This window comes from Nycticebus coucang, chromosome 5 (genome assembly GCF_027406575.1).
Source record: "Nycticebus coucang isolate mNycCou1 chromosome 5, mNycCou1.pri, whole genome shotgun sequence".
In the NCBI taxonomy this organism is placed as follows: Eukaryota; Metazoa; Chordata; class Mammalia; order Primates; family Lorisidae; genus Nycticebus; species Nycticebus coucang.
In genome coordinates this window covers 4,430,818-4,451,657 of record NC_069784.1, presented here as the reverse complement: position 1 = coordinate 4,451,657, position 20,840 = coordinate 4,430,818, and the positions used below count along the sequence as shown (strand labels likewise).

The 20,840-nt window shown below is 33.3% G+C and overlaps 1 protein-coding gene across 1 annotated transcript in view; it reads left to right on the top strand.

Annotated features, from left to right (window-relative positions):
- LRRC40 (leucine rich repeat containing 40) overlaps nucleotides 1-20,840 on the top strand; it is a 35,304-nt gene that overhangs the window by 5,860 nt on the left and 8,604 nt on the right. Inside the window, exons 3-12 of the mRNA XM_053590332.1 lie at nucleotides 774-847; nucleotides 2,359-2,488; nucleotides 4,328-4,451; nucleotides 6,095-6,237; nucleotides 8,511-8,683; nucleotides 12,222-12,309; nucleotides 12,428-12,473; nucleotides 14,872-14,980; nucleotides 16,202-16,309; nucleotides 19,017-19,127. Of these exons, the coding sequence (XP_053446307.1) occupies nucleotides 774-847; nucleotides 2,359-2,488; nucleotides 4,328-4,451; nucleotides 6,095-6,237; nucleotides 8,511-8,683; nucleotides 12,222-12,309; nucleotides 12,428-12,473; nucleotides 14,872-14,980; nucleotides 16,202-16,309; nucleotides 19,017-19,127 (1,106 nt within the window). The remainder of the gene's footprint in view (nucleotides 1-773; nucleotides 848-2,358; nucleotides 2,489-4,327; nucleotides 4,452-6,094; nucleotides 6,238-8,510; nucleotides 8,684-12,221; nucleotides 12,310-12,427; nucleotides 12,474-14,871; nucleotides 14,981-16,201; nucleotides 16,310-19,016; nucleotides 19,128-20,840) is intronic.

Genomic DNA, 20,840 nt, shown 5'->3' with positions numbered 1-20,840 from the left:
ATTAAATGAGTTACTGCATACAAACAGAATTAGTATTTAACAAGATGCTTTTGCTCATCTTTTTTCTTAATATTTTTATAATTAATATTCTAGGCATTAAAGCAAGTGCTTAAGATATTTTTTGTAACTTGCCTTCAAGTTGAGTTAAATTATTGAAATTAAAGTTTTGTGTTTTTATTCAGGGACCTTTGTTAATCTCTAGTTACCATTGGTGGTGAGTTGAACACGAGTGGTGTATTTCAGAATCTATAGACTCTTGGTGTACTTTACTTAGCAACATCAGAATCCTCCAATTCATGTGTAGAAAAATAGGATCTAAATTTTCTGAGAGCTTTTTAATTTTCTTCATTTGTAAATGAATGTATTGACTTACTCTAAGGTTCTTTCTACCTTACAAAAGGATGGCTTTATAAGAACATGAGAGAAGTCCCTTTCTCCCTTCTCATGTAGGTTTTATATGTTGACATATATCATTCTATCAGAGGCCTGTGTTAGTTTTTTCTTCATCTCATATTTGAAATTGAAACTCCACTTAATGTAGTGAAATTTATTTTTAATTGTAATATGTAAATTGGTGACCTGACTTCATGGTTTCTGAATAGCAGTTTGGACAGTTTCAGCTCTTCTACACACAGGGCACATTACCAATATCCAGCTCATTGGCACTCAGGTGAAAGGGATTATTAGTGAATAATTTTGTATGATGGCAAAGCTTGTGTATCCAATTAATTGTAAGACTAGTAATATTTACTTTGTCTTTTAATAACTTTTAGATACATGATAATCAGCTGACATCCCTTCCTCCTGCTATAGGAGAACTAGAAAATCTTCAGAAACTTAATGTCAGGTAAGATTTAAGCTTATTTATTTCTAATATTGCTGTTATAATGTTGTAAACCTGATATTCTTTAAATTTTTTTCTAACATTAGAAAATATCTTTGTATTATCACAGAAAGTAGTTAAAGCAGAATAAGAATTTTAAGTTTTTAATTTGTCTTTATTTGGTTTTAGAGTTACCTACATGTCTTCTGGTTTTTCAAATTTAAGTCCAGTTGTTTTTTTTTAAATGCTTTTGTATTATTTTTATGTAACAATTTTAGTGGTTGTTATTTTAATAAACTCTTTGTTTTTATCTCAACTTTTAATTTTGCTTGTCTAAAAAATATCTAGGTATTAAACAATAAGGAAGAAATATAAAACTATTCTTTCATTAACAATGAAAACTTTCATGGCTTTTATTAGTAGTAGTTTTTAAACTTTTCCAAGGACTCCTGGATTCCATGGATGTATCTCTAGTACTTTCATGGATAGGTACATGCGTCACGAGGCAGCTAAGGTTCTAGCTAACTCTGCTTGCCCTCTAATACACACCCAGACTGTTAAGAAAGAATAACTTTGGCTTTTCTGTGTTAAATAGACTCTAATTATGCGAAAGGAGATCATGGGTGATACCATTTGAGAGAAGAAACAAATGGTACTTCAAGCATAGTTTGAAAAATTGTGGCTTATAAACTAAGTATGTTATAGATCTATTTAACATAATATAGTGAAATCCATTTTCTGGAGGCAAGTTAACTAGTTAGAGGAAAAACAGTCCTCTAGTTTAGTCAAATAACAGTACTCATTTGGTGAAAAGTATAAAATTACCATAAATCTGTTAAAATGTACACATAAAAAGGTACTAATTGTTTACTACATAGAGCCTCTTCCCTTTACAAGTCCAGAGTATGTACAGAGGGTGCAGCTTCAGCTTTGAATTCTGACACTTACAATGTGAGTCTTAGAATGGGATCAAGCAGGAAGGAGAAGGGGAAACACCTGGCTAGAGTGCATCTCTGCCCGCTGGGTCTCTGTCAAATACCCAGAGAGCTCAGCCAGATGAACATCACAGTTCTAATGGTTTTTAATTTTTGAAGACACTTGTGGCTTTTTATTTTCAACCAGTTTTATTCTAATGTAATTTAAAGTTGTTGCAAGCCCCTTATATTTCCCATTTTCTCCCTTTTATTTGTGAAGTAATGGTAATGTCATCTTTGTATATATTTTGACAAAATTTTAGAAGTCAGATAAAGTATAAAAAATTGAGTCTAGTATGTTATTTCCTGTTACACATAAAATTAAGAGTTCATTATAAGCAAGTAATCAAAAATTCACATATTCATGTTTGGTTAAAATCTTTATTTCTTTGTTTTTCTTTGAAGCTCTAATTTGTTTACTGTTATTTTAATAAATATAAATTGGGGGGGTGGTTAGTAACCACATTTCATTTTTATAATGATCCTAATGTAAAAATTCCTTTGGTAAGTATGTATTGTGCTGTTGCTGAAATAGGCAGTGCTTACTTTATCAATCAATAGCCATAACAAGCTGAAAACACTCCCCCGAGAGATTGCAAACCTGAGGAACCTGAAGGGCCTGTATCTCCAGCATAACGAGCTCTCTTGCATATCAGAGGGATTTGAACAACTTTCCAGTTTAGAAGATTTAGTAAGTTGTGATTTTCCAATTTTTACATAGTTTGGGGCTGGTTTAGTTTTTCATCAGGCTGAGCAATTGTATATGTGGTTGAAATGGTGGAAACATGAGTAGATTATCAGAAATGGTGCATTTCAGATTGCTAAACTAGTAATTGTAAATTTGTTTATATATTTGTATATCTATCTATATACACATGTATACAGTGTGTTTATGTATATGGTCTACTTATGTTTTATACCTAATTTAATTAACTGCAATAAATATTTAACTTCATTAGTAATTCTGTTGTTTAGAATTTAGAGGAAAGTTTATTGGAATAATTTGTGTTTTTAAAAATGTTTTGAGAATTCTGAATTTTGTTAGTAACTTTAAGGTTTTTACTTTGGAAAAAAATTTAGGTTAATAGAAAAGTTATAAATATATCAGAAAAGTTCTTATATACCCTTTACCCAGCTTCTAGTAGCGTGAAAATTTTATGTAACCACAGGTCATTTGTAAAAACTCAGAAATTTACATTGGTATAATACTATTTAAATGTCAGATTTTATTCAGATTTCCCCAGTTTTTACACTAGTGGAGATTTTTGGGGGGGGGGTAGGGAGTGTCTCAGAATCCTATCAAGGATAACAAATAGCATTTATTATTAGTAACTTTTGATATTACAACATATTTACTTATTAGCAATTTCTCGATTCTTAGTTTTTGTATTAGAATCGCAGATTATGTTGTATGTTGTAGATTATGATAATATATTGTTATTACAATCATAACAGTATGTTATTCCCAAAAAGACCTGATCCAGTATTTTAACTTTTTTTCATATTCTCAAATTATCCAGTCACAAAATACAGTTGTTTAAGTTAGATTAAATGTGAGAACCATTAGAGAATAGTTGAAGTCATTTTTTCCAATTCGTGGTTGCCACTGGTCCTGCTTAACATGTTGCGGATAGCTAGTGGAGCACTTTACACTTAATTTGTGTGAGATTTATAAAAATCACCCCATTCATAACTATGTCTTTTGAAGGGAGTTTCAAAAAAAAAGTTCATATATAACTGCTAAAGAGGAAACAAACATAAGGATTAAAAAAAAAAAAAAAAGCATTCTGTATAGAGATTTAATCAGTCAAACTTGAATGAGTGAAAAGTAAAGAGTAGACATCTGGTCTTAGCCAAAGCAGACTAGATGTGGTCAGCAGAAGAACCAAGGGAAACCTTTTTCCTCCAAGAAATTTAAAGGCCATTTTTCCACTTTATTTTTCTTTCAGTAATTTTTCTTTCAGAATTTTTTTCTCACAAAGATATTTTACATTCCACATTACAGTTTTTCAGTAATGTGCCTAATTTATTATAGGTAGCCAGTAAATACTAGGCAGATGAATGGATTTATGCATGGAGAGCATGATGTATGATTTAGTGTGACTTAGTTTTAATAGAAACCTTTATGTAAAATATTTTTGAAGTCAGAATTCATTTTAATTCTTGTCTACTTCATTGATGGACACATAGTGGGCCTGCAGATGTTGAAAAAGAATATTGAAATGAGTGATGATCTGTGAACTTGTCAGTGAATGAAGGTTATAAAGCTTATCACCTCTGTAATAGTTTCTTATTTGTTACAATTTCTTAAAAATTTTGAAATCCTAGAAGCTGGGCATGGTGGAGTGCACTTGTAGTCCCAGCTACTTGGAAAGTTAGGTGGGAGGATTACTTGAGCTTAGGAGTTTGAAACAAGCTTAGGGAAGACCCAGTCCCTTCCCCATCCCTCCCAAATGTGAAATTCCCTTTGGCGATCATTTTTTTTTTTATTATTTACTCATTTATTCTTTCTGTCTTTTTCTTTTTAAAGGATCTTTCGAACAATCGTCTTACAACTGTTCCTGCTAGTTTTTCTTCTCTGTCTAGTCTGGTGCGACTCAGTCTTTCCAGTAATCAGTTGAAGAGCTTGCCAGCAGAAATAAGTAGAATGAAAAGTAAATCTTTTCTATTTTAAAAATATGTAAATTGGAGTTGGTGCAACTTACATTTAGAAAAATAAGTTTTAATGTACTTACAGAGAAATAAAGTAAGAGATTTTTATGGTAGTAAATGCAAACAAAGGCAATTAGTCAGATTTTCTCCAGATTATTATTGTTTAGTAACTGCCTAAAGAATTGCCATTATGAAGATACTCAGGCATATCAACAAGAGGAAAAGAAAATATGATCATGAATCTTAACATTACATATCTAGAAACTGATAAGGATTTGAGCTATGCTGTGTCTTTGTTCATTCATTCAGCATTCACCAAGAGGCTGTTACACTTTTACAGGGGAATCTATCTGTGATGTGTGATTATATTATAGCTGTCTGCCTCCTTGTGCTCCACAGGTAATAATGTCAAGAGATGGTCTTGTTTTGCCTGAATTCCAAGATTGCCTATCTTTTTTTAGAAAAATAAATGTAGGTTTAGAAATTATTCTGTAAATTGTAGAGCCAGATCTTAAATCCTTCCTCCATTCCCACTGGGCTTTCCACTACATACTGCTGTAGTCCCAGTGAATGCTCTTAATGCAGACGTCTGTGAAAATTATGGTCTCTAACTCTAAAACAGTTTTTTCTGTAGAGAATTTACTAGATTTGAGTATTTTCCTCAAATAATATATAAATTATTATTAGTTGAAAGCAGTAGTATTGCATTGGTTTTGAAAAGCAGTTAGCTTTTCTATGTAGCAAAAGAAAAGCTATCCAAGACAATATATCAACCCAGTCATGAATTATATTACATTTGATGAGCTCAAAGTACAGGAAAGTAAGTTACAAAATGCATATTGCCTATGCATTTTAGAGGGCTAAAAGTGAGTTTTGGAGAATATATAGAGGCCATGATAAATGGAGGAATTTGCAATAAGGATTCAGGAGAAAACTGCTTATTGAAGTCTTAAGGAAGACTTTTACTTTTCCCATTTTTGTTTTGTGTTCTGCTTTTTTAAGAAAGAAAGATCCAGGAGGTAAGAGAGATGCAGCAGGTTAGGACATTCTTAAGCTATAGTGTAAAGTCTGAGCATGAGTGTTAGTTCAGGTGTTAGAAAAGATATGTTGTTAAAAAAAAGAAAGCGAAGACAGGAAAAGAGAGAGGGAAGCTGTGTAGATAGATGGAAGAAATCAGTATAGCAATCCAAGGCGTTCTGATGAAAAGTCAACTTGCCTACAATTACAGATGTGTCTAAACCACTGTTGGTCAGAGTTTCTTGACATCCATTGATGCAACCAGGGTGCTTCCATGTTTATATGTCATTAATTACTGTAAGGTTTTTCTTTTTAAAGCAGAGGTAATTAAAGGAAATAATAATAGTGTATATTTTATAGACTACTATAACAGAGATCATTGTTTTTTAAATCTAGACTATTTTTAAATGTTGATATTAGCTTTAATATTATTTCTTTTTAATTGTAATTGAACACAAAAAGTTGATTTACATTTATTTAGTTCAGTGGTATTTGAGTATTCTTCATTATTATAATGGTATCTGATGGTACAGGTTCTTAAGTCCCGGTGGTGACTTCTCACACATTCTTAGAAAGTGTATACAATCAGAAGTTAATACTTTTGGTTTTCATTGAATATATATTACAGGACTGAAGCACTTGGACTGTAGTTCAAATCTCTTGGAAGCTACACCTCCTGAACTAGCTGGCATGGAATCACTGGAATTGCTTTATTTGTGGAGGAATAAATTACGTTTTCTACCAGAATTTCCTTCTTGTAGGCTACTGAAGGTACTATTTAATTGATTATTAAATAACTGCATATTTTCCAAAAGGTAATAATGCAAACCATTTGTTAAAAAAGAGCTAATTTTGTTTAACTTTGGACATATTGTTAGTAAAGTGCTATGTTTTCTCTATGTTAATATTTTGTAGAATCTTAATAACACTACTGACATTAATTTCTTTTTAGTAATAAAACATTTAAAAGAATTTTAGAAAATAGAGATTTGTCCATTCATCTGGTGAGTAGTTTATAACTGGAGAAGTAGTAGACACAAGGCTGAAATGGTAAGTTGGGGCCATACTATAGGAAGGAATATAGGAATATTTACCTGATTCTGTAAGTTGCCTCCTTTCACATTTACCTGATCATAATCAAATCTGTTTAAAATTAATTTACTTTCTTTTGGCTTTAAGTATATAACATTAATATTATCTTCTAAATTTGACATGTTTTACTTTCCTATATATATATATGTATATATACCTTTATGAGTCAGTGTTAAAAGAGTTTCTTTTAAAGAGAATGGTGACAGTGATAAGAACTAAAAAAGTTTGTCTTTAATAAGATTGACAAATATTTCATCAGATAATTGTAAATTCTTTTAATGGGAAATCAGTATATGATTACTGTAGAATCACTAATGAAAATGTCAAATAAACTGATTACAGTTGTTCTTTAAATAACCTGGAGGTTATGGGGTAACGGCCCACTGTGCAGTTGAAAATCTCCGGATAATTGCACACCTTTTGTGTGTGGGACATAACCAAAAGAGGGACTGTACTTAACAAAATCAAATTATTTTGACCTAGTTGTTTGTACCCTCACATTAACCTGAAATAAATTTACTTTTCAAAAAAAAAAAGAAAGAAAGAAAATTCCAAATTGTCATTTATATCTATTCATTTGAAGGGACTAGTTCACAGACTAATAATTTAATACATTTTGATTTTTCTTTAAAAAAAACTTTACTAATACCCTACTGTTGACTAGAAGCCTCACTGATAACATGGTCAGTCAATTAACATGTATTTCGTACAGTACGTGTATAACTACTGTATCCTTATAGAAGCCCAGAGAAATACCAGGGATACACATTTACAATACTGTACTGTACTGATTGATACCATAAGTTTACATCATCTGTTTACAAGATCAACTGTCTGAAATGGAGGACGACTTCAGCTACAGACCCCATTCTGCAGTACATTTCAAGCAGTTCAACTTTTTCTTGTAATGTTGTACATTTTCTCTGCTTTTTGTGAGACGTACAGCATCACTAGTGGCATCTTGTATGGGTTCCATGATGTTATTCAAGGTTTACAGTATCGCAGTAAGCACAGTGAAAAATATATGAGAAGCACAAAAAATTACATGAGATGCTTTTTACCTTGATGCCCAATATGCTGAAGAGAAGAGCTGCTCAGGTGTCGTAGAGTCAGAGGGTTTTAAGTGAACACTTGCAATGCTTGAGCTGCCTGCAGTGGCCACAGGAGGTGGCTGTGAAATTACTAGGTCGTGCAGTAAGTACCGGGGTTAATTCTGGGCAGTGAAGACCTTCGTACTGTATCTTTATGTTTGTTTACGTTTCTTCTGACTGAATCGTGCCATATATGGTCTACAAGTGTTTTTTGTGTGTAAGTTTTGATAAATTTTAACTTAAAAATAAATTCGTGTACAAATGATAAAATAGACTAGTGTCTATACATATTATGTGTGTACATGACATACCTTTTTCTTAATTTAAAAAAATATTTCTAGGTTATGTAGTTCATCTGTGAGTTTTTCAAATTGTCACGAATCTCTAAAAACTTCTAACATTTTTATTGAAAACAATTTGTATATAAGAACACATGCATGGTTCAAATTGATGTTGTACAAGGGTCAACTCTATACATAAATAACTTTTTAAAACTGATATTGCTTTGTTTTGAAACTAATTTTTCATCAGTATAGTTTTAGATTTGTATTTTTATTAATTCTATAAATGGAATTACTAAATCATTTCTCTGCTCTGGTTTTGTAAACTTGCTATTTCTGTCAGATTAAAGCTTTAATTATTTTTAAATTACCCGAGAACTTTTGAAAGTTTTCTCTCTTGGTATTTTCCTTTAGTTGTAAAATAGCTTAAATGTAATTAAAAATTTAAAACCCACGATGATTAGAAACTTACATTTTTTCCTATGAGTTTTTCAATAATTTGAAATTAATTTTATTATGTTCATAATTTAGTGTAAAATTGAATACAGAAATACACATCACCTGATCTCTGGTTTTGTAGGAATTGCACGTGGGTGAAAACCAGATTGAAGTGTTACAGGCAGAGCATCTGAAGCATCTGAATTCTATCCTTGTGCTAGACCTGAGGGATAACAAGTTGAAATCTGTTCCAGATGAAATTACACTATTACAGTCTTTGGAAAGGCTTGACCTAAGCAACAATGATATTAGTAGGTAAGTTTTAAGATCAAATGAATAGAAATTATATTTACATGTGATTGTGTGTAATAATTCATAAATTAAAATATTTGTAAAAAGCTTGAGAAGTTTTTTTCTTGAATTCACGAAATTTGACTAAGCAGGGATTATGTGCAGATACACAAAGATTAACCTCATTTTCTTGGCAGTGAGCTTGATATGCTAACAGAAGCAGATGTATTTATAGGATATGATCACCCACTGGGACTAAACTCCAGGAACACTGGATTTTTATCTATTTTGTGCACTATTCTATATCCAACTTTAAGATCAGTGCCTCGTCTTGAAGAAGGTGACAGATAAATATTTGTTGAATTTGTTAAATGAATGCAAAGCCGTAAGAGATGTAAAATGCTTTGGGGACTTAAAGGATTTATAAGAATCGCCATTTACTGAGAGGAATTCAAGCAGACTTCATAGAAGTAACTTTTTAAAGATGATCTTCAAGATTATAATTAGGGTGAGGCAAGTTAATTGCCTAGAACACAGCATTTAAGAACACCTCCACGTTCAGAGTCATGCCCTAGTCCCACCATAATGCTAAGATTTTCTAGTGCACATTTAAGGTAGTGAGAATGACTCTCTAGGCAGAGGGAAATAGTACAAAGCTTTGGGAATTCTGAATAGGGTACTAGGTGGGAGCTGTGAGAATTCAGGGCTTGGAAAATAAGGTTAGGCCTTGTGAAAGAGAGCCTTTAAATGCCTTTGAAGAGTTAGTTTTCATTAGTTAGAAGATAGGGAGCTATTTAAAAATTATGAAAAGATGTAGTTTGATCATAACCTTATTTTAAAAAAATAAATAGGAGTAGATTTACATGTGGGAAATCTAAATAAAACCCTACTAAATTAATCTAGTAAGCGAGAAGCACTTGCTGTACGTATCTAATTCACTGTATTGATAACTGTGGAAATTTTTCTCTTGTGTAAGGGAAACTTGATGAGTGGTGGCAATGGGGATAGAAAGAGGGCAGATGGGAACCATGTGACAAGTAGGTGTGAGTTCTGTGTAGCAGCTGATTGCTGTGTTGAAGATGGGGAGGAGGAGGATAGTGAGCCAAGAATCATAAAAAGTTACAGAACCATAGGATTAGAAGTGGAATTACTTCATAGATAGAAAGAATAAGCCTCAGACTTACCCAGGATTATATGTCAATTCAGTGTGTGAGGTTTTGAGCTTGGGTGCTGGAAAGATGGGATGTATTTACAAAAGGATGAAAGTTAGACAAAGCAGATTTTGTTCTGTCGTGTATTTTTTAAGAAATATTTTAAAAAATTAAGTGGCTTTATATGCCTGAAAGAGTTTCATCCTACAAGTAATGAATAAAATTGTCTTGCCTCTCATAAATATTGACATAATTTTTTCTCCATGGTAGTTTTATTGTGTATTGCATGAAAGCAGTGGAAAGCAAACATTTAAAACCAAACTAAATCTCGATTAAATAACTAATTAGTATAAATATTTCTGATATAATATCCTTTCCCCAGAGCTCTAGATATAAAGAACCTAGAACATAATAGCATTTAGTAAATATTAGTTTTTTCCCCCTTTCCCTTAATCCTGTACTTTATAGATAGTAGATAATTTGAGTTATTTTGCACCCCTTCAGAATCTTCTCTAACTAAAATGTTGATCTCCAACAAGCTACTAGAATAGTTTTTTTCTTTTTTTTTGCAGTTTTTGGCCGGGACTGGGTTTGAACCTGCCACCTCCGGCATATGGGGCCAGTGCCCTACTCCTTTGAGCCACAGGTGCAGCCCTAGAATAGTTTTTATAAGCTACTAACTATCAGGTCATTCTTTTATTCAAAGAAGCGTTGATGGTTCTTCATTGCCATTGCAGCTGTTTCCCAAATACAGATACGCATCAGGATCATTTGAGAAACAGTAAAGAGAAAAATACAGACTGAGGCACCAATGAGTCAGAATCTTTAACAGTGAGACCCTAAAACGTGTTTTTGTTTCTTAGTGCTTCGATCTTCAACTAGAAATTGGGAACCACTGTCTTGTAAGATAAAGTCCAGAGTTTTTAGCCTAATTTTCAAGGATGTCTTGTCATCACACTTTATTCTCTTCTTTCACTGTTATGGGTGTCTTGGTTTCTGACTACACTAAACCTTAATAAACATATTGACTCATTCTTCATTTTGTTTTAGGCAGTTTACTGATGTGGTTATGTGGATCAGTTAATTCATTTTTATAGCTGAGTGTTATTCCATTGTACAGATACACCACAGTTCATTCCTTTCTTTGTTGGTTAGTTGGTGGATGGTGTTTTCAGCTTTTTTCTATTGTGAATATCTGTGTGCAGGTGTCTGGGTGGACATTATTTTCATTTCTCTTGGGTAAATACTCACTTGTAGGAGTGGGTTTGCTTAGTTGTATGGTGAGTGTATGTATGTTTTAAAAGACTCTGTTTTCCAAAGTGGTTGTACTGTTAAATTCTCATGAGCAACATAAGATAATTCTTACTTATTGGGTTATCATTAGCTGTATATGTGTTTTTTTTTTCCTTTGTTCAGTTGAGATCTAGAGGAAGGAATCTTGATATCTCTATACCAATTAATGTCTAGTATTTTGTAGATCCTTAATAAATTTTTTTTATATATTTTTTTTAGACAAGAGTCTTACTATGTCGCCCTTGGTAGAGTGTTATGGCGTCACAGCTCACAGCAACCTCAAACTCTCAGGCTGAAGTGATTCTCTTGCCTCAGCCTCTCAAGTAGCTGGAACTACAGAGGCCTGCTACAACATCTGGCTATTTTTTGTTGTAATTGTCATTGTTGTTGGGCAGGCCAGGGCTGGGTTCAAACCTGCCAGCCCAGGTGTATGTGCCCAGTGTCCTAACCGCTGAGCTATAGGCGCCGAGCCAGATCCTTAATAAATTTTGAGATTAAATATTTTATCTTTTTGTGTGCTAAAGATAAAAATGACTTTCCTTATTGAATGAAAACATGAACTGGTGATAAAAAATTATTTTTTTCTTTTTATTTGTCATCTTTTTATGCTCGAAGTGTAAAATTGCATTTAGTGTCAGTGAAGATGGTTATGTTGAATCACTGTTGCATTCACATTTATATTTTAACGTTTACTTTTTGGCACTGGACACAATTTAACATGTTTTATACCTCATTCTTTTTTTTTACCCCGTTTCCCCGAAAATAAGACATCCTCCGAAAATAAGACCTACTTACAGGAAAGATAAGACGTCCCCTGAAAATAAGACCTAGCGCATCTTTGGGAGCATACCTTAAAATAAAACACTGTCTTATTTTCGGGAAAACAGGGTAGCAATCTCAATATGACAATTTTGGAAACAAATCTGGTCTATTACATACTTAGTATTGTAAAATACTAGATGGGGAAAATATTTTAGGCCTCCATTCATGACTTGGCTCGTCTTTGAGACTATTATATCATGTATTGTTTGTTATTTTTGTTAGATTTATAGTCAACTATTTGGTTGGATTATACTTGTATTTAATGTTTCCCTTGAAATCAATTTAATCTTTTGTAGTCTGCCTTATTCATTGGGAAACCTTCATTTGAAATTCCTTGCACTAGAAGGAAATCCTTTAAGAACCATTAGAAGAGAAATTATAAATGTAAGTATATTTAGAATTCAGTTCTTTGTTTTTAAATTTAAATTCAGACATAAACATATACTGATTTATAAAACTACAAGATATGTCTTGGTGAATATCTTTGTCTTCACCCTTTTAGAAAGGAACCCAAGAAGTCCTAAAATATTTACGAAGCAAGATCAAAGGTACTTTTTAATTTTCTACTATATTTTGAAGAATTCATGAAAAGGGATGAAGTATTAATAGTACATAAATTAAATGTACTTGAACATAAATATATGGAAGAAATAGTCTCTGGCAAGTGTGGCTCTCATTCTTAATTCCTGCAGGCCATGTATACACTGAAGTGATAAAAACATCTTTAAACTGCCAATAATGATATTCTATCTGTAATCTCTTTGAATTTTTTAACAAAATGCCTATCAGTTAGAAAATATAAAAAAGATTCAGTGAGCACTTAGTACTTTCACTTTGAAAAAGGAGAAATCTTGATGGTTAAATATATCAAGGTATATGAGTGTCCATGCATAGTTTTGTTAAATTCCGAAAATAATAAAGGCAAACACACTTTTCAGGATATGTAATTTAGTATTAACATGTACCAAAAATGAAAATAATTGTTAATAATTCACTGAAAGTGTGATATATCCTAGCTTTTATTTCATTTCTGTCATGGCAGCATGAACTAAAGCATTAAGCAAAAACCGAGTACCAGTGTGTTGCTGAGTAACAAACTGCTCCACAACGACGTGGCTCAACAACTCTGTTGGTGTGCATAGCCTAGCCGAGCACTGTATTTTTACAAAATACTCTTCATGTATTGGCCCCCTCTTTGTTAAATTTTGTAATGCGTATTTTGCAAATAAAGATAAACTTAGCTATACTTTCTCATTTTCCCTGTGTATGGCGACTTTGGGGGTAACCTTTGAGATACGCTGTGTGCTTTGGTGTGGTTCTACTTTTATTTATTTATTGCATTTGGCACTTAGTGGGCCTTTTCAACTTGAAATTTTGATTTTCTTTATTATCTAGGGTTTTTAAATTGAAGCAGTAAGTGCACATGGTAAAAAAAATTAACCAATATGTAAAGATATATGATGAAAATAAATCTCACTCATACAGTCCTCTCCCTAGAGAAAATTATCTCCCTCTTGATGGACTCCTTGAACTGATTATTGAAAGGAGCTTTTTGGAAATTGTTCAGAATATCCTAACTCAATGTATAGTCGTGGTAGTATACATACATATTTAAAAATTATATGGGGTTTTGTTGTTGGTTTAGTACTGTCTCTCTGCTAATGTCATTTTGGCAGTTTATTATATATTCTTTAAAATAACATCACCAAACTGCTGAGGAACTTCTAAATACCAAAGCATTGCGTTGGTATTATTTCCCTTGATGTCTTTTATTTCTATTTGATAGTCTGTCATTTATCTTTGCTATATTATGAATAAAGTATTTGCGTCATATTTGCTTGGGAAATAAATGATAGTTTAATCATTGACAAATAACCGATGAGCTCAATATGAGAGAAATATACATAGTAATATTTAACAAATAGTTATTGACTGCCTACTGGGCTGAAGCAATATCAGAGATACTCTAACACTAATTCTTTGTTTTCTTTTGGCATGCCTTCTACTCTTACATATGAATTCTGGAGCCATTTTCACATTGTTGAAAATTAGTAGACTTATTTAACTTCTTTCTATATTGTTCAAGCCTTTATTGCACAAACAATCACAAAGCCTTTTCTTTAGGGGTGTATTTTTTTTTTTTAATACCATGCAATCGCAGTGGAGATTAGTAAGATGGTTGATAGTGTGTGACTGTCTGAGTATGCATGCATGTTAGGAACATAACCTATAAAAAGAAAGTCTTGTGTCTATTAAGGAAAAAGCTTAACTGCTTTAACAGATAAAATTTACCAAAAGCTGACTTGATTATGAAAATTGACAGATTTTAAGTGACTGGGGATAATCTGCTTCATTGAATCTTAAGCTGAAAAAATAGGCATACACATACTTGGTAGATATTTGAGGGAAATAATCTTTTTCCTTTGTGACCAGATTTCTTCTACTGGGTCATATAATTTTGCTTAAGAGGAAGGATTTCTTGTCATTGTTTCATCTGAGACCTTGTATTATTAAAAGGTTTTGAAACCATACTATAATAACATCATCCAGGGGTCCTCAAACTACGGTCTGTGGGCCACATGAGGCAGTGTAATTGTATTTGTTCCCGTTTTTTTTTTACTTCAAAATAAGATATGTGCAGTGTGCATAGGAATTTGTTCATAGTTTTTTTTTTTTTAAACTATAGTCCGGCCCTCCAACGGTCTGAGGGACAGTGAACTGGCCCCCTGTTTAAAAAGTTTGAGGACACCTGACATTATCTGTTTTCTGCCAATTGAATATAAAATTCAAGACTGAAATTTGAGTTATTGGAAATAAAGCATATGACTAAAAGCATTTTCTCCAGTAATATCTAGAAGTCATGTACATTAGTTTTACATATTAACAAGAATTTTAAAATGACTTTTCAGTGTAAATATTAGTTTTATATAAATTTTCTTTTGCCAGATGATGGATCTAGCCAGAGTGACTCTGTCACTGAGACTGCAATGACACTGCCAAGTGAGTCCCGGGTCAACATACACGCCATCGTCACACTAAAAACATTAGACTACAGGTATGTAATTTATTTTTTTAAACACTGCCAAACACATGGGAAACTTAATAGGAAAAAACCCTTCAGAAAAAGGAAAATTGGTGAGGAAGAATATGTCGATGTACTTGACCCAGAATAACAGCCATTACAAAAAAACCTGGTGAGGTGAAAGCTTACTAACAGAGAAAAACTCAATTAAATGCAGGCGGGTGGGGAGGGGAGTCAGTTCCCACACACTGGGTGCAGTGTACGGGGATGTTGCACACCTCTGGGAAAAGGACCCACTATAACCTGGACTGTAACCTTATAAAAGCAAACTGTGTAACCTAATGGTATGTGCCCTCATATTAGTCTGAAATTTAGAAAAAAAGAAAATCAAGTCAACCTAACGAGGTGGTCAATGTAGGGAGATGGTCAACTGTGGAGGTTTTGTGGTATATACTATATAGAGTTCAGTACTATCTGCAATTTCAGGCATCCATTGGGGGTCTTGGAATGTATTCCCCTAGATAATGGGGAGTTACTACACTTTCATTTAAGATTAAATTTCTATTTTACTGAAAATTTTAATTAAAAGGAAATTTATTTATATATACATTTGAAAAGATATGGCACATGTAACAATGAACAGCTCTTCAAATGGTAATTTTACAAAACTGAGGTTCAAGGAAGGTAAATTACAAAATCATGAATGATAGAGCTCGGGATAGTTTAGTCTCTGTTCATTGCATTACCTCATCACACACCAAAGGAGAGAGAAATTGATTTAGGTTACCAAAGTAGGGCTAGTTTAGTATAATACTGAACTCCTAAAAATGATTGTTACTTTGCAGTAAAGTATATAAGATGACAGATAACCCCAAATTTTAATAGATTTTTAAGAAGAGAGGCAACAACTAGCTTTTAAAATGACAGAGGTAGAAGAATGCACTCTCCATTTCCCATATGATTTATAGGTACCCTAGAGTAACGGTATAGGGTTAGGTATCCTGTTTTTATTCACCTTGAGGCTACGAGTGTCCAGAAGGTGTAGCAGACTGTGTTATAGGACAAGATGTCTGACTCCTGACAGTAACCATTTTGTGAGTTCGTAGAATTTTGTGGCAGGTTTTATAAAACTTGAAAATCAACTGCTTTGAAAAATTTTTTAAATATTAAAAGGCCTTTATAAATGAACGGTAATAATCATATTTTTCTGGACTACTAAGAATGATTCATTTTTTAAAATCATTTTTCATTTAGCGATAAGCAAACAACTTTGATTCCTGATGAAGTTTTTGATGCAGTAAAGAGCAACATCATCACTACTGTTAACTTTAGTAAGAATCAGCTGTGTGATATTCCAAAAAGGTAAGAACTATTCATGATGCTGTTGCTATTAGGCAGTGACTTGTTCTTAGTTATATTCTCGTCTTAGTTGCAAGAAAAATTATTTTTCATAGTTTTTTAATTAGAAAGTATATGGAAGATATTTTGCATTGTTAATATTGGAGGGATTTAGTAAAATATCATTAGTATTTCCAGAAACACTTTTATCATTTGTTCTGAGAGGTTTAGAGATGTTTTTAAAATAAAATGGGTTTTTTTCTTTTAGTCCTTTTTTTTTTTTTGTGAGATAGGGTCTTACTCTGTTGCCCAGGCTGGAGTGCATGGCATCATCATTAGCTCACTGCAACCTCAAACTCCTGGGCTCAAGTGATCCTGCCATCTTAGCCTCCTGGGTAGCTGAGACTACAATTACCTGCCACAACACCTGGCTAATTTTTCTATTTTTTATAGAGATGAGGTTTTACTCTTGCCCAGACTGGTCTCAAATTCCTGGCTTCCAGCAATCCTCCTGCTTTGGCCTTGCAAAGTGCTAAGATTATGGGTGCAAGCCACAGCATCTGGCCTCTTTTACATTTTAAACTTAAGGAAAAGAGGTATTAGAATTATTAAAAGTGCTAAATTAATTTTCCCATATAATAAAATGTTAGAGTGAAGTGTTAGGCATTCATCCCACACTAGGTCCATGTAGAGTCATAGGACTTTTCATTTAGGGCTTTATGTTAATGAATTGCTAAGCCACTGAATTTCTCCACTCATAATTAAAGCAAAATTGCCTGAAGCCTGTTAATATTTTCCTCCCAGAAAATGATTCTTCACTTGTAGTCATTAAAAGTCACTTACATTATATATATTTTACACTGCTTACTACATTTTGTTGTTGTTAACTATAGTAAAATCTTTAGGTTATGAAAGAAAATTAGTTTAGTATATTATTAAAAATTTTAAAATATTTGTTATGTACCAAGAAACTATATACCCAAAGAAAACTGACAGATAACTTTCGAATTAAAAGGAATTAAAAACAGCCACATGTTAGACAGGATAGAGTACTTGAGGAACTTGAACACTACATTGAAATGCTTGCTTGTACTACCTCTCAGATGTGTTGGACAGGTTGCGTAGCTGCTCTTAATTCCCTGGCCTCTGAGGTAGGGACACTAACAGCACCTATTTGTAAGGATTAAGTTAGATGACATAACCCACATATGGCGTTGCAGCAGTGCTTAGTGAGCACTTCAACACTTAGAAAAAGAGGATGATGTGCAGGGCGGTGATGTATCGAGCACCTAGAGTGGCTTTCATCTGATTGCAAAAATGTTTTTTTAGATGTTCAAACATTTTTTTAAAGTCAGACAAGCTATAATTTGTTCTCTATTTTATAGCACAGTGTTTGGGCAATGCAGATCTTAAAAGATGACAATTTTTGAGACTCCTTTGCAAAAGAAGTATAGTCTATCTCCTGGTTCTCTCTTGTGGGAAGGGCTGAGAGGGTATTTGATAGAATAGTTGAGCATTTAGAGGTGCTCTCAGATAGGATAGGTTTGCTTTGAAAGTGTCTTGGATCAGGGCAGCACCTGTGGCTCAAGGAGTAGGGCGCTGGCTCCATATACCAGAAGTGGTAGGTTCAAACCCAGCCCCTGCCAAAAACTACAAAGAAAAAAAAACAAGGTGTCCTGGATCAAACAAGTTACTTAGGAATAAAGATGGAGAGAGTTAAGAGATATTGTCTTATTATTTACTTCCCTATTTTATCCCACAATCTGGTTCTTCTCATGCAAAACAATGGTGTTCTGTTACCATAGCTACCTGGTATTATATTACATTCTGAGTAACTTAGCAATCTAAAGAAGAAAGATAGTAAAAGTATAAGCATTTTCCCACTTTCTTATATTTTTATTTTTTAATATATATCTTTTTATTTATTTATTTATTTTTTGTAGAGACAGAGTCTCACTTTATCGCCCTCTGTAGAGTGTCCTGGCATCACACAGCTCACAATAACCTCCAACTCCTGGGCTTAGGTGATTCTCTTGCCTCAGCCTCCCGAGTAGCTGGGACTACAGGCGCCCGCCACAACGCCCGGCTGTTTTTTTGTTGCAGTTTGGCTGGTGCAGGGTTTGAACCTGCCACCCTTGGTATATGGGGCCAGCACTTACCCACTGAGCCACAGGTGCCACCCCCACTTTCTTATATTTTTAATCACAATTCACATTTTTCACTATATTTTTTGGTTATAAAAATAGTATGTATTCATACAATTTTGAACTACATAAAAGGACATACTAGTTAAAGTCCTATCACTGATTTATTATGTTAACTTCATGGCATATTTTATTTCAAACTATTCCTCATTTGGTATTATATGTATAATTTGTATGTTGACTGGTTTATTTGTCTTAAATACTTGTAAGACAAGTATTTGTAAACAATACTTTTAAAATCTAATTTAGGTATAAATGTAAGGTTGGTTATGGAAATAAATAAAATATATTGTTACTTTTTCTTACTTTTTAGAAGCAGTTTTTATATTTATCATGGGTACTAATTGTTGTATATATTTATAGGATGCATGTGGTGTTTTGATACAGGCATACAGTGTGTAGTAATGAAATCAGCGTAACTGAGGCATCCATTAGCTCAAGCATTTCTTATTTCTTTGTATTAGGAATATTCCAATTCCACTCTTTTCGTTATTTTAAAGTACAAACTTCTGTTTCTTGTGTTTCAGGATTATTGAACTAAAGGAAATGGTTTCTGATGTTAATCTCAGTTTTAATAAGCTTTCCTTTGTGTCCTTGGAGTTTTGTATGCTTCAAAAACTGACATTTTTGGATCTCAGGTATTTATTGATACCATTGCTTGCCTTTTAAAACAATTATAACTTGTCTTCGAGTTTTACTTAACTTTTGCCGCCTTGTATTTTCTGGGTAAGTATGGAAACTAGTCTTGGTTTATTAGCAGTATTTTAGGAGAAATTTAAGTATTTAGAAAACATTAGAAATATTAGGTGTTAACTAGACATTTATCATTATAATTAGACATTTACAAGTTAAGTGATAAGACAAAATTATTTAAAACATTAACCCATTCTAAGTAAGATTACAAATACCACATGGAAAGTATTTCCTTCATATTGTTTCCTGAAAGTAAATTTGTATAAAAGTGGGATAGCCCCTTCTGGCACAGCAGTTAGCGTGGCTCCTCTGTAACGAACCTGCTTGATTTCAAAACACTATATTAAACATATAATGCCAGAAACAAAGAAAAAGAAACTATGAGTGGCAACAAAAAGGAAAGAAACTGTGTTTCAGCCTCTGCACAGGTTACAAGAAGTTTAATTTAAATGTGTCCAAATTGAAGTGACAGAATCACCCTTTAAGGTTAATGATATACAGCTCAGGGCTAGATAGTCATTTATCTGCTTCGGCTTTAAAAATTCTACCTGTAAAATCCATCTCAACTGCCTGGGCTTCTCCTGTATTTATATAGTTCCTAGGTTTGTTTCTAGATTGTTTAAAATATAACTTCTCCTTTGATGATGCTACTGAACTCCAGCCAAGGACAACAGTGCAAGACTCTGTATTAAAAAAAAAAAAAAAAAATTATAGGTGTTCTTTTGCTTTGTTCGAATAATAGTCAAATCATAAATAACGAAGTTTCATCTCTTGGAGAATTTGTTCTTCCCATAGAGACGAGAGCAAGTGCACTAGTGCCCTGCCCTGTCGGAGGCAGGATCGCTTCCTTCTGGGGCGGCAGTTACATTGGCAAAACCGTAAAACCACATTTTAGTTCATTAGTAATGGAGTAAAGGGAATGACTCCACATCCTGGTTGCTGCTATCTTGTTTCTTTTTGTCCAAACTTGTGTATGGGGGCCAGGTGCAGTGGCTCACGTCTGTGATCATAGCGCTCTGAGAGGCCTGGCTCAGGAGTTGGAGACCAACCTGAGCAAGAGCAAGACCCTGTCTCTAAAAATAGCTAGTGTTGGGGTGGGCACTTGTAGCTGAGGCAAGAGGATGACTTGAGCCTAAGAGTCTGAGGTTGCTCTGAGCTATGACTCCACAGCACTCTACCCAGGGCGAGGGAGTGAGACTCTGAAACAAAACAAACACACAAAAAACCAAACTTATGTGTTTGTTAGCCTCTGTCTGTAGCTATACATGGAAGTTTTTAATTAAGTGACCAAAAGCTGCTTTTATTTCTGATATCAATAAATAGAAACTAGCAATGGGTTATTTAACACAACTTCATACAGACAATAATTAATGTACAGGGAAAAAAAGTATAGGTTGTACTGTAGAAAGTATGACATTTTAGGTTTGACTTCTGAACCCAAAAATTAGGTTTACAGAAAATCATTAATTTGTAATAGGTGGTCATCTAGTTGGATAATCTTCTCACAAATATTTTCTATTCTTAGTAGTTACACTGCCTTTAAAATCCCTCTCTTTTCCTGTTAATCTCTCTTCTAGCATTGCTCTCAGATCCTTCCAACAGTAAATGAGATTATATTGAATGGAGTTAAATTGGAATCATTTCCACTCAGATCAGGA